The sequence below is a fragment of the Equus caballus genome, chromosome 16, assembly GCF_041296265.1.
Source record: "Equus caballus isolate H_3958 breed thoroughbred chromosome 16, TB-T2T, whole genome shotgun sequence".
NCBI classification, from domain to species: domain Eukaryota; kingdom Metazoa; phylum Chordata; class Mammalia; order Perissodactyla; family Equidae; genus Equus; species Equus caballus.
Window position 1 is genome coordinate 59494481 of NC_091699.1, and position 14639 is coordinate 59509119.

The 14639-nt window shown below is 40.8% G+C and overlaps 2 protein-coding genes across 7 annotated transcripts in view; one reads left to right on the top strand and one right to left on the bottom strand.

Annotated features, from left to right (window-relative positions):
- Positions 1 to 10016, bottom strand: part of MLH1 (mutL homolog 1) — a 41329-nt gene extending 31313 nt beyond the window's left edge. For 2 of the 6 annotated variants that reach the window (XM_005600830.4, XM_001489218.7), the window contains exons 1-5: positions 9116 to 9248; positions 7187 to 7277; positions 5013 to 5111; positions 2272 to 2345; positions 571 to 643 (exon numbers count right to left, since the gene is read on the bottom strand). In XM_005600830.4, the coding sequence (XP_005600887.2) occupies positions 571 to 643; positions 2272 to 2345; positions 5013 to 5111; positions 7187 to 7277; positions 9116 to 9231 (453 nt within the window). In that variant the 5' untranslated portion in view covers positions 9232 to 9248. Of the gene's footprint in view, positions 1 to 570; positions 644 to 2271; positions 2346 to 5012; positions 5112 to 7186; positions 7278 to 8456; positions 9249 to 9271 lie in introns of those variants that run through there. The other 4 variants (XM_070237996.1, XM_070237994.1, XM_070237995.1 and 1 more) reach the window with 4 other exon arrangements.
- On the top strand, positions 9697 to 11656 carry EPM2AIP1 (EPM2A interacting protein 1). Its single transcript, NM_001256913.1, is given in 1 exon segment — positions 9697 to 11656. A coding segment is annotated over 1 exon segment (1827 nt). The 5' UTR covers positions 9697 to 9722; the 3' UTR covers positions 11550 to 11656.
- Positions 11657 to 14639: the final 2983 nt, after the last annotated feature.

The window sequence follows — 14639 nt, forward strand, 5'->3', positions numbered from 1 at the left end:
TCGAGCCTTCGAGATGTGCTCTAGCTGGGGCTGGGGTGGAGGGGTGGAACATGACAGCTTAACATGACCGTGGGGTACAGCATGGGATCACAGAATAGGAAGAGACCAAACGTGGCACCACAGAAATAAGGCAGCATAATGGACTTTCTCTACAGTCATATTACTCAAACACCCTCCGAGTGGGCAGGTATTCTCTATTCCATTTAATAGACAAAAAAAGTGAGGTGAAGGGACATTAGACGACTTGCCTCTGGACACAAGGCAGGGACTCTACACGTTCTGGAGCCAAGCTTAAGGTTCTTTCAATGCCAACTACTCGTCACCGATTTCTACCATCCCAACAAAAAAATCTCCCAGCCTCTTAAAAAAGGTGAGGGGTGAGCAGGCTGCCATGCTCCAAAAGCCAATAATCATTTCTCTTGCTTAGAGAGTGGTATCCCAGGGCTTTTATTAACTAGTAAAGATTCATTTTACTACTATTTTGAAAACCCAGAGACAATCTTATTTTGTATTTCAATATTTATACAAAGCTCTTTTTCAACAATTTACCCTCCCATGTACTATTCTTACCGTGATCTGCGTCCCTTGATTGCCTGCACATGGTTTAGGAGGAGCTTTCAGCTTTCCATCTGAGTAATTTGCTCTAATCAGAAAACATAAGAGAGTATTAATCTAATGGAAACAGGATACTTATCCAAAGGGAAAAAGAGGAAATTATACCAGCCACAGATTAAAACATGGCCATGTTATCTACTGTCTTAATATAACACTTTCCTCTTTATTTTCCCTCTACTTTCTTAACCATTCTAATTGGATACTTTAAAAAAAAATCCCTATTCTTCTAACAAATGTTGCTTTTTAGTTCCTGAGTTCTAAACTACAAATAAGAGTTTTACCACTGCCTAAGAAGACAGTAAAATTTTCTCAGTAATTCTGTAATCATTTATTATACAGCATGTCTCAGGCCTGTAAGGCCCTGGTAATAAAGAAAGGCCCTGGAAAGCTCTTGATCTGGCGAGGGGACAGACTCTGACCTAAGGGATGGAACAATGTGCTAAGTGATCTAGAGAAGAAAACATTCAGCCGGGGGTGGGGGTGCGGGTGAGGGAAAGTGGCACAGAAGAGATGACAATTCATCTGGGCTCTAGGGAGGAATATTTCAGGTGGGGAGAGCAGAGAAGACCGTCCGGGAAGAGAAAAACATAAACAAAAGCATAGAAGCTTTAGAACACACACCAGCTGGGCAAGTGTGGAGAGAAGACGCTGGAAAGGTGGACTGGGAGCACATTGGGAGGGTGCTGGTTGCTATGATGACGACTCTGGATTTCGTCTTGCCATGGAAGGCCAGCGACTAGAGGTCCCAAACACGCATAACATGATCCCAGAGGTAAAGAAACGGAACTTGTGTCCTAGGCTACTTAGGAAGACATTAACTCACAAGAGTCTCCCCACTTTGTGAGAAGGGAGTCTAATCATATCAGCCCACCCAGATCCTAGGGCAATTATAATTTACACAGAGTTAAACTCCACTAGCAGTGTATACTCCGAAATGCTCCATCTTCTATTACTTCACACATTTGTCTCTTGAAGACTGAGAAATAGGCAGAATTACCCTTGTTGAAGCTATTTTCTATATTAATTTACAAAATCTGTATGATGAAAAAAATTCTCTTTTTTGGGTAAGAATTAGGTACTCCTACCTGTCTTCCACTAGTGAGTGGTTAGTGCTTATAAAAACAAAGGTGTGATTTTTGATTCCATGAATCCCGTTTTTGTTCTGTTCTAAGGCTGTTCATCAGCCTCTGATAACTGTGCTAGCCCAACAGACAACCACTGGCCACCCATGGGCAGGCACACCAGCACAGGCATGCACATGCGGCAGGGAGCTGATGGCTCCTGAGCCCACTAAGGAACCATGAGCCTCTGGTACTCCAGCCATGGTCCTGTAATCAGCCCACAGCAATACCCTACTAAAGGAAAAAAGGTACAGAATAACATCCACAGCTACTGTTTACTTAGAATACCTCTGTGTAGCAGGCGTCTTGCTAGGCACTTGTAATATGTCACATCTTATCTTTTAAGAATCTATGAAGATTATTACCTAATAATCATCTCTGTGGATTATCAACTAATCCAAAGGGAGGAAAGAAAACTTACCCAAAATCTCAGCCAAAAAAGATAAAATTGGTGTTTAGATAGGACTACTTTGAGAAGTAGGCAAAAGCACACTTCTGGATGAATATAGTTGAATAAAAGACGACGGCATAATACCTGTATGCACACTTTCCATCAGCTGTTTTAGTTGTAATAGTAACATGAGCCACGTGGCTTATGCTGGCCAAAGCCTAAGGAAGAAAAGGAAATAGAATGAAAGGAAAACTCCCTGCTGGGTCACTCCCGTCACCTCATCAAGGCAAAGGTTATCTAAATTGCCTCTTCCATTTTGTATTAACAAATGGCAACAATGAGCATCTCCTCATTCACTTTGATGACATCTTCAAACGAAAGGGAGGATATCAAATTGAATCTGTAGCATAATTACTAGAACAAGGGAAAAATATATACATAAAAAGTTCAAAAGGAAACACACCAAAGCATTAACGTGTTAATAGCAACTGTGTTCAGGTGTAGAGTTACAAGCATGTTTAATATTCTCAATGATTTGTCTTCCAACAATTTTAAAAACTTGCCTTCAGAAATGGCTAATGGAGTCACTCCAAATAGATAATATTGTCTACTGTTATTCAAAACTGTTTTCTGTAGGCAATTCTATGTTTAGAAATGTAAATTAAAGATTATGCAATTAAGAACAACCAAATTTTAAAAAAATGACCATTTTCTCCCCATATAATCAAGATTGGTTTCCAAGTCCTTTGGAATCTCTATCTTCTTTCATAGGGACATCATAGCACATAAAAATGCAACCTGGGCACTGTGATGGGTCTGTGTGATAGCGGTTGGGGAGACAGTGAATACAAGCCATGGTAGGTTCAGTTGATTAACAAGGAACATGGATCACACTCAGAGATGACCAGGTCCTAGGCCGGATTTCTCTGGTTTATGTAACTGAGCTAATTTTCATCAGTAAAAATGTAAATGATTTTGACACTGGTGTAAGGAAGGATATTAAAGACACACAGTACTATAATACTACATAACACTAGGAAGAGAGAGAGCCATTGGCAGATGGTCCTGCACTGGAGCAAGTGGACAGGAGCACAGACTCTGTAGTTAAACTGCCAGCGTTCAAATCCCCACTCGGCCACTTTCCAGCTGTGTGCCCTGGCCATATTTCTTAATCTCCCAGCATCAGTTTCTTCATATGTAAAACAGGGTAATAACAGAACCCACTATGCAGAGTTGTCAAGAGTAAGAGTTAGTACATACAAAGTACTGAGAACCATGGATGGCAAACAGAAATCTCTCAATAAATCTGCCATGTTTAATTACAGTGAAATAGCCCCAAAGATAACCCACATCCAGGCTAAGGCTCCAGGAGACCATGGGCTTAGAAATCGACCCAGGAAGCTGCAAAGGCAGAATGAAACTTTTGCTAGGCCTTGACCTGAGGCATACTTAAAATCAGGGGAGCCTCAGGGTAAACAGTCTGATACTGCCCTAGCCTGGAACAATCCGGGGCTCACTGTGAGCCAGAGGGTGACTGAGACAACCCCAGTTTGATCTAAATTGAAGTGACTGGGTCACAGCTACCTCAATTAAAAAAAATAAATAAATAAGATACATGCACATGATATAAAATTTAAAAACTATGGAAAGGCCTAAAGTGGAAAATAATCAGCTCCATTCCCCTCCCCCACCTTCATTCTCATTCCCCCCAAATAACTACTCCCAACAGTTTCTCTTGGTAGCCCAGGGCCACCTCCAGGAAGGAATACAGCTCTGCCAACACTTGGATTCTAGTGCAGTGAGACCCAGGGACACCCATGTCTTCTGACATCCAGAACTGTAAAGCTGTGGTGTTTTTTTTTCAGCAGCAATAGGAGACTAATACGAACTGTTTGAAAAGTATGCATATTTTTACTTACAAATGTTATTTCTATGAATTTCTCCTAAGGAAATAATTGAACCAAACACATTGTATGTACACGAATATTCACCAGAGTATTAAAAAGGAAAAAATGGCAAAGAACATAAACGAATAGGAATAAACTACAGTACGTATGTGTATCAGAAGAGTACACAGCCATTAAACTTTATGTAGGCCTATTTACAGTGAATGAAAAGATAGCTACAGAGTATGTCATAAAAACATCAGATCCTATTTTATTCTTAAAAATATTTTTATGTATTTTCTACATTACATATTCCTACGAGATATCATATAATTTCATTCACAAATATTTCAGTATATATCTTAAAAGATAAAGACTGACAAAAAAACCCACGATACTATTTTTATACCAAGAAAATTAACAATAACTTCTCCTTAATAACATCTGTGTTCAAATATCTGTCTCAAAAAAATTTTAGTTTGTTCAAATCAGGGTCCAAGTAAGACCCATACATAGGAGCCAGTTCATATGCCTCTTAAATTTCTTTTAATCTACATGTTTTGGCTCCCTTCTCTACTTTTTTTTCCTTGCAGCTTATTAGTTGAAGGCAATAAGTCTTTTACCATGCAGTTTCCCAATCTTAGTATCATTTACCATTCCCCCCGCCCCCATTTCTTCTTTATATTAGTGCTTAGATTTAAGTGTTGATCAGATTCACATTTGATTTCTGGACAAGAAAATTTTGTAGGTGGTGCTGCGTTCTTCTCTCAAGAGACACATAATGTCTTGGGGGCCTCTGCAGATACAGTTTATGGTGTATTAAGTATTTATGAATAATGCTCAGTTTTGAAAAAGTGAATTTAAGTTTGTTTAGATTTGGTACATTTAACAAGTAAAAACGATCGTATCTTACTTATACGTGGAGAAACATATGCTGACAAGTGGCAGAAATGTCATCACATGAGGATCCTGCACATATTTCTTTAATCCTTAGCTTACCTCACCCCGAAAGCCATAGGTAGAAATCTTAGCTAAATCCTCAAAAGACTGCAGTTTACTTGTAGTGAACCTCTCACACACAATATCCAGATCTTCTTTCTAGAAGATACAAAAAAATAAGTAAATAATCATGTTACTCATTTTTCCAAATCGTTTTGCATTTTTCTTTTGTTGACTGAATCCAAGAAGACACTCTTCCTGGGGGAAGAGTTTTTAAATGAGCAGTAACTTCTCCACTTGGCATCCAGAATACCACATTGCCTTGGTGATCCTTCTCTCTCACTAGTCTCATTTGCTGGTTCGGTCTCATCTCCCTTGACAATGGCGTAACCCAGGACACCATCTTGAACCTCTTCTCTACCTACACTCACTCTCTTGATGAGCTTATCCAGTCTCATGGATTTTACAAAAATTATTAGAAGACTTCTGTTCTAAAAATCTACAGATACATTTTACAGACACAATTAATTGTAGTAAAATATACAGAACAAAATTTACCATTTTAACAATTTTTAAGTGTACAGTTCTGTGGCTTGAAGTATACTCTCTTTGTTGTGCAAGCATCACCAACATCCATATCCAGAACTCTTTCATCTTCCCCAACTGAAACTGTACCCATTAAACAAAAACTCCCCTTTCCCTACTCCCCTAATTGTTGGCCCATGGTAACCACTGTTCTAATTTCCGTCTCTATGAATTTAACTACTCTAGGAACCTCATGTAAGAGGAATCACACAATATTCGTCCTTTTGTGATTGGCTTATTTCACTTAGAATAATGCCTGTTGTAGCATGTGTCAAAATTTTATTCCCTTTTAAGGCTGAATAAAATTCCATTGTATGTATATATCACATTTTGTCTATCCATTCATATGTTGCTATTTGGGTTGTTTCACCTTTTGGCTACTGTAAATATGTCGTTATGAACATGGGTATATGAATGTCTTCAAGACTTCACTTTAAATTCTTTTGGGTATATACTCAGAAGTGGAATTGTTGAATCATATGGTAATTCTGTTTAATTTTTTGAGGAATCATCATACCATTTTCCACAGTGGGAGCCCTATTTCACATTCCCACCAGCAATGCACACAGGCTCCAATTTCTCTATGTCCTTGCCAATATTTGTTATTTACTTATTTTTATAATAGCCATCGTGATGGATATCAAGGGGTATCTCATTGTAGTTTTTATTTGTATTTCCCTAATGACTAGTGACGTTGAACATCTTTTCACATGAGTCTCATGGCTTTTAATACCACCAAAATACAATACACCAAATTTTTATCTCTAGCCCAAACCTCTACCCTGCACTCCAGACTCACAGACGTATCCAACTAACAGGCATCGTAAGTTTAACATGACCCAAAATGAATTTCCAATCTTCCCCCAAACGTGCTTCTTCTATAGTCTTTCCCATCTGTAAAAGGCAACTCTTTTCCTCATTTGCACAGGCCAAAACTTTAAAATCATTCTTGACTCTTTTATCACACCCTACATCAGCAAATTCTGAGAGCTTCGTCTTCCTAATTAACCCAGATTCTCACTGCTTCTTACATCTCTACTTGAACCAAACTGGTCCAAGGCACCATCATCCCTCTCCTGGATTCTGTAACAGCCTCCTTATGGCTTCTGTCCTGTCCCACTGCAGTCTATTTTCTGCACTGTAAACAAAAGCGTTCTTGGAAAACTTGCCAAACCATGTCACCACTTTGCTCAAAACCCTGTAATAGTATCCCACCTTATTCAGAGTAATAGCTAAAGATTTTACAATGGCCCACAAGGTCCTACACAATCAGCCTGCTTACCCTTCAGACCTCATCTATTACTCTTCCACTCCCTCGCCCTGTTCTAGACACACTGGCCTCCTTGCTAGTACTTAAACATGTCAGGCATTGCTTCCAATTGGTGGGTTTTGATGTACTGTTCTTTCCGCCCAGAACACTCCACCTTTAAACAGCCTCATGATTCACTCCTTAATCTCCTTTTCCCCTGAACAGTGCCCAGCTTAGAAGAGGTACTCAATAAATACTTATTGCAGGTGTTGAATTTTTTGGTCAAACAATCCCATCCACAAAAGCCCAGAATTTCCAGAACAGGGAAAGGTTTTGCTGCATCCTGCAGAGGTATCACATGAAGCGCACACACATCCTGCTCCTCTGAGGTTTTACTTACCCTGATCCCAGTGCCATTGTCTTGGATCTGAATCAGCTTCAGGCCTCCCTCTTTAATAACCACTTGAATACTTGTGGATTTTGCATCCAAACTGGCAAATCAAATAGAAAAAACAATTTATCAGTCTGCACCTACTCTAATGCACATATTTTAATACGAGCCAAGGGATACGAACAAATTCCAGATAAGACTGTCTTGTTAATGTGTTTTTCCTTTGTCTTACAGGCTCTGTGACTACACTGTTAGCAGTTTATGTGCTGTGTGAGAGGGAACAGAGGGGCAGATGGGGGCCACCATCATTTCTAATAGGACATTCAGCACCATTTCTGTTCCTCTAGGAAAGAAAGTGAAGTGAGAAGTAGAATCTTTTAACGCATGCCTTTTTCTTACCCTCTTCTCAACTAATTCTACCATCTGTTACTCAAATTTTACTCAGCCTCAGGTTCCTAAATGACCCTAATAAAATGTCATTAAAAAAAAATTCTAAACATTCCTCTCCACTATTCCCTTTTCTTTAAGAATATTTACATTGAGAGAAAGAAAAAAATGGCAATGCATAAAGTTCTTTAGAAGCCAATAAATCTTTTGTACCTTCAAGAGTAGCCTAGAAGCACAGAGCACATGCTGGAGAAAACAAATTCAGCCTGGAGCTGCACAAGAAAGACAGGCATCTACTCACTCTGAAAACTCTATTCAGAAATAAGACAAAAAGTCACTTAAATACTAAAGATCTTTCTCAGGAGCCTCTGAATTGAAGTTGTATTAGCCATCTTGACTTACATATTGAAAAGAACATAACTGGATTCCATACAAAAATATCTGCTTATAGAATTAACTATAAGCCACTGAGCTAATACGTGTAGTCTTGTTGTACAGTATTCTGGCCCAGTACAATAACAGGCCGAAGTTGTTCTATCAGTTAATTCTAATACGGTAGAAACAAAACTCAGCCTCTACAAATGATATAAGTAAAGTCCAAAGGAAAAACCATCCCCAGGTTCCTGCTCCTTTTTGTCTACCTTCTAATTCTCTTCCTTTCGCCCAGTGGTCCTTTCTGACCCACTCTTCTTTCAGTCCCATTACCATGAATGGTTGTTTATGTTTTCACGATAAATCCCTTTACAAACCTACCTTTCTTTGCTGGGATTTTTTTTTTCTTTTAACGTATGGCCCTTATTGACATCAACTGATTTTAAAACAAAGAATCTGACATAACATTCAAGTACATTATGAGCATCTGTCTTTTTTGAGGTTTACAGTTTACACTCACCTTTCTTTCCAAGTTTTTAATCTCTATCCTCCACACTGTTTGTGTGACAGTTCTAAGCTTTAGAATCCATGGTATACCCCATAAAATCAGGTATCTTCGAAGTGCCGCCCCAAAAGTACAGGGCAGGAAAACACTTAACTTGGGTCACTAATTAGTCAATAGGGAAATCACAAGTTAAATCCAAAGTGCATCGGCCTGTCTTAAAATCCCGACAATTTATTTAGAATAAAACTCAAAATGAATTGTACTCTTGAATGTGGATGGATAATTTCCGGAATAAGTCAGAAGCTGATAGCATGGTACCCTCTGAAGGATGAAGGGAGATTTTATTCCCCACCGAAAATTTTTGTTCTAAATTTTGCACTTTCTGCACATATAACTTTAAAGCTACTTCTCTCAGTGAACGGCATGGTTAAAACAATCCTGTCTAGCCCTTCTACTTGCGCCCCCTACAGCTCTAGAAAAATCTCGCGAGGACACTCAAAAACACGCGGTACCCGGGAGGACAGAAAGCAACAGCCTAAGGCTTCCTCCGCTGGGGGCATGCGCCGTACGCGCCTCCGCCCCGCTCTAGGGCAGGGAGGCGTGTCCGCGCCATCCTGAGAAGCGGCCCGTTAGGTCGTAGCTTCTAAGGAAGCCCGGCGCGACTCCCTCCATACCAGTTCTCAATCATCTCCTTGATGGCATTAGCCGGACGCTGGATAACTTCCCCTGCTGCAATGCGGTTCACCACTGTCTCATCCAGGCGCCGGATAACCCCTGCTACAAGCGACATTTTGGCGCCAGAAGAGCCCAGGTTACGTCGAGACGCTCACCGGAAGTGCCTTCAGCCAATCAACTCAGAGCTTCGTGCCTACGCCCATCTATGAATTCTGCTTACGCCGTCTTGCCCCATCTTCCAGTGACAGCGCCGCCTCGTAGCCAGGGAGCTATTGATTGGATAGTTTGAATGCCTGTCAAGTTTCTTAAGTCCGTGGGTTCCTGGGTCTCTTCCTCCCTCCCTAAAGCAGCTTCAGCCCGCTAGCTCAAAGGATATGCGTCTGCGCGCTAGAAATCACTGTTCCCTCTTCCTATTGGCTCGTTCCTAGGGCTAGGGAATACGAAATCTCCAGCCAATAGGAACGGCGGTGCCGTAGGCGGAGGTTGGTGTCCCCCTGCTGGGGTGATCTGGCGCAGAGCGGAGGAGGTGCTTGGCGCTCGCTCCCGCTCCTCCGGTTTTTCTGCGGCCGCCGTTACGTCGGCCCTGCTCTTGAGGCCCCCTGTGAAATGTGGATGACGCCCAAGAGGAGCAAAATGGAAGTCGACGAGTCTCGCGTTTTCCGGTCTGAGTGGACCCAGCGTTACTTGGTGGTGGAGTCTCCGGAGGGCGAAGGGGCCCTGTGCCTGGTCTGTCGCCGCCTCGTCGTGGCCACCCGGGAACGCGACGTCAGGCGCCACTACGAGGCCGAGCACGACTACTACGAGCGGTATGTGGCGGAGGGCGAGCGCGCGGCTTTGGTGGAGCGTCTGCGGCAGGGCGACTCGCCCGTGGTCGCCCCGCTCACTCCCGAGGAGAGAGCTGCGCGTGCAGGCCTCGGGCTCGCCCGCCTCTTGGCCCTGAAGGGTCGCGGCTGGGGCGAGGGGGACTTTGTGTACCAGTGCATGGAGGTGATGCTGAGAGATGTGCTGCCCGAGCACGCCAGCGTTCTGGATGGCATTGATTTATCTCCAGAGCTCACACGGCAGAGGGTCCTGAACATTAACCAGAATCTACGCAGTCAGCTTTTTAACCGAGCCAAGGACTTTAAAGCCTATTCCCTTGCTTTGGACGACCAGGCTTTTGTGGCGTATGAGAACTACCTCCTGGTCTTTGTCCGCGGCGTGGGCCAGGACTTGGAGGTGCAAGAAGAGCTTCTGACCATAATCAACCTGACTCATCACTTCAGTGTCGGGGCCCTCATGGCGGCAATCCTCGAGGCCCTGCAGACAGCAGGGCTTAGCTTGCAGCGAATGGTTGGACTAACCACGACCCACACTCTCAGGATGATTGGTGAGAACTCAGGACTGGTGTCGTATATGAGAGAAAAGGCTGTAAGCCCCAACTGTTGGAATGTTATCCATTATTCGGGATTTCTTCACTTGGAACTGTTGAGCTCCTATGATGTAGATGTTAATCAGATCATAAATACCATATCTGAATGGATCGTTTTGATTAAGACCAGAGGCGTCAGGCGACCCGAATTTCAGGCTTTACTAACTGAATCTGAATCAGAGCATGGTGAAAGGGTTAATGGACGATGTCTGAATAATTGGCTCAGAAGAGGGAAAACTTTAAAACTAATATTTTCACTAAGAAAAGAGATAGAAACATTCTTGGTTTCAGTAGGGGCAACGACTATGCATTTCACAGACAAGGAATGGCTTTGTGACTTTGGCTTCTTGGTGGATATTATGGACCACCTTCGAGAACTCAGTGAACTCTTGAGAGTTAGTAAAGTGTTTGCTGCTGCTGCCTTTGACCATATTTGTACCTTTGAAGGTAAACTGAGTTTACTTCACAGACATATTGAGGAAGAAAATCTGACACACTTTGCTGCCTTCAGAGAAGTTGTTGATGAGCTCAAACAGCGTCATAAAGAAGATCAAAAAATATTTGATCCTGATAGATATCAAGTGGTGATCTGTCGCCTACAAAAAGAATTTGAGAGACATTTCAAGGACCTCAGGTTCATTAAAAAGGACTTAGAACTGTTTGCAAATCCATTTAACTTTAAACCTGAGTATGCACCTATCTCAGTAAGGGTGGAGCTAACAAAACTTCAGGCAAATACAAACCTTTGGAATGAGTACAGAATCAAAGACTTAGGGCAGTTCTATGCTGGATTGTCTGCTGAATCTTACCCCATTATCAAAGGGGTTGCCTGTAAGGTGGCATCCTTATTTGATAGTAGCGAAATCTGCGAAAAGGCTTTTTCATATTTGACTCGAAATCAGCACACTTTGAGCCAGCCATTGACAGATGAGCATCTCCATGCCCTGTTTAGGATTGCCACAACTGAAATAGAGCCGCATTGGGATGATCTCGTGAGAGGAAGAAATGAATCTAATCCATAAGCCTTTGTAGTACAACGTTGAAACACTCAACCAGAATCCAATTCTAAAAACAAAAATTTGTTTGATTTTTCAGGTTTACTGATTTGGATTGTGGGAAAGCACCAAGTTTATTCATCCAAATTGATCACAATTCAAATTCTTCTGACAGGTTTTTTTTTTTTTTTTTTTTATCTCAAGAGGCAGCATGAGACTAAAACATGCAAACATCTTTTTAAAAACTTGATGACAAAGTCATTGTCTTTTGCTTTTATAATTGTTTTTAAAGGAGTTTAGTACTGAATGTGAGTTAAATTAGGAGACTGTTTTTAAGGCATTTCAAAGAAATTTTAGCTCTTATTTTAACAAAGTGTTAAAATTATGATGCATATAATCTGAAATTATCAGCTCCTTGAATATATGTTTGAGCCAATTTGCAGAAACTCAAATAGCAAGTTCAGAAGTTTCTGAAAAGGAAGAACGTACATACATTGGAGGTATTTTGTCTAACTATCAAAATGTTTGAGACTTTTTTTTAAACACATTTCTGAATCTGAAGTGAATATTAACAAATTCCCGCCCTCTCACCCCCCTACCCCAGTGATAATGATATTACCACTAGAGGAAGTAATCAAAGAAAATTTTAGTCAGAGGAGCAAGAAATATTTTTAAATTGCTGGTTTAGGAGGCTTCCTGCAATTTGGAGATCAGACTAAGCAATTATTGGAGGTTCCCCCTGAATTTTTCAGAATTGGGTGCCGTTACATCAGCTTGCCTGTGAAAGGACTACGGTAAGTATAGAATCTTAACGGTTGCCCATTAGCAGTTCTTTTTTCTACTCTAGACAGAAGTTTGGCTCTGTCACATGAGAAGGAAAAGAGATTTTTGCACTCCAAGATAAGGAGGTGTGAGGTGTCTTAGCTTCTTTGTCCTAGCTGCATGGGTGTTAATTGCTTTATAAAGAAAGCTTGCTTAAAGGAAACCCTTTAAAGTGATATAATGTCAGATTTTGTTAGCTGCTGGAAATAGATTTACTGTAGAATTTGAAACTGCCCCACACATTCTGTATTTAAGACAGTGCACAAGTAGAAATATTTAGCTCTCAAGAAGCAGCTGTGTCCACAGGTTGTAACAATTCCATATTTTTTAGTGCAACATCCGTTTTGTGGTAAAACAGTTTTTTTCAAACTTATGTTAACCACGAAAAGGAAATCTTACAGTAAAGCCAAATATGTAAAATGATTTAAAATAGGACCCAACATAGAGATCATCTCAAGTACAGTTTGAAAACTCATGCTAAAGTCTTGTCTTAACTATTGTAGCACATTATTCTGTAGTCACTGATCCAGCAAATTCAGGGAACCAAGATACAACCAAGAATTTAGAAGGAACTGATGCCTTGAGCAATCCAGGTAGATTCCATAAGAGCCTAAAACCCAAAACTGTTTCAGAGGTTCTCAACCAGAGACAGTAACACCTCTTTCCAGAGGATGTTGGGAAACATAGGCGGCTTCTTTTGTTGTCACATTTAGTAAGGGGCTTCTGCGGGCCTTAAAATGTGAAGGACCCCCCCCAGGGGTATATAGGACAGCTGGGAGAATTACCTCTCCCAAAGTGCCAATAGACCCCCAGTGTAGGTTATCTCATTTTGAGGGACAGGGAAAATTACCGGTAGAAGCAAAGTTACAAGGGCAAGTTGGGCAAACTGACAATACTTGATAGGGGAGACTGATTCCAACATTTCAAGTTTAGCTGGAAAGGTGCAATAAAGGCCTTGATAGTTTCCAGTAGCTCACAATAGCATTTATAAATCAGTAATTGATGTTGAACCAGATTAAAGGGCCCTATTCTGTTATACATCATTAGGACAGAAAAGCAAATATTATATATTAACGAAATACTTAGCAAGAATGGTCAAGTTGAGGTTTTGATTAACAGGGAGTAAGCTTAAATATCTGGAAAAACAACACAGTGAGCAAACAAACAAACAAACAAAATCTACCGGTAATTTCCCACTAGTTTGAAGTATTTTCTTTCGTGACAAGTGCTTTATTGAAAGAATGGTTGGAAGACCTGAAAGCTGCTTCTGCTTTCTGCAGTCTTGTACATTGTGTGACGTTCCAGTATATATTTTACATAAGGTAATAGAAAATTAGTTTGCGTCATTTACTGATGTACTGAGCGGGGGGAGAAAGAAGCCAAGGATTTTAAATTGACCCTGAATAATAGAGAATTTGCTATAAACTAGCCTTGTTTGTAAAAAAAAAAAAAAGGAAAGTGTGTATTTTACTTTATTTTTCTGTATTAGGTAATTCTGTAACTGCATGCAGTCTTTTTTTTAAAAAAAATTTTTTTATAAGGTAGTTGTTACCGGTCTTATCAGTGAATATAGCTATAGTAAGTACTATTTTTTAGAAATTCTATGTTCCTATATCTCTCATTCCTACTTGTTTTCTTAAAAGATTTGTCTGTAGTCCCAGTCTCCCATATTGCCACTCCAACTGCTCTAAGCTTGCTAAGTCCTTGTCAGTGTTCTTACCCTCTTCGACATCACTGACTACTCTCCTTGAAATGCTTGTTTTTGTCTTCAGGGAGATACTGTCTCCAGGTAGGTTTTCTCAGTCTTCTTTGCAGGCAACTCTTTCCCTTTAATACCTGTGTTCTTGGGATTCTTAAATTTTGTTTTAGGCTGTCTTCTTATTCTGCATCATCTCCTTAACCGATCTCATCTCCTTCCATGGCTTCAGTTACCAGCTGTATGCACTCCCAAATTCATATCTCCTTTCTAGACCTTTCCTAATTCATATATCTAATTGCTAACTTACGTCCACTTTGCTGTCTTCTAGGCGCCACAACATGTCATTGATTTTGCCTCCAAGTCTGCTCCTCCTCTCATGTTCTCTCAGTAAATGGCACTCAGTAAAAACTACCAACAACCATTCGGTTGCCCTTGCCCAAGCTAAAAACTGTTATCCATGACTTTTCTCTCTTCATCACATCCACCCACAAAAACCTTTCTGTTAATCTACCATTTAAATTTTTCTCAATTCTCTAGTGCTGCTGTCCTAATTCAGGCCATCAGCCTATCTAAATTATAGCAATTAGTCTCGCTCT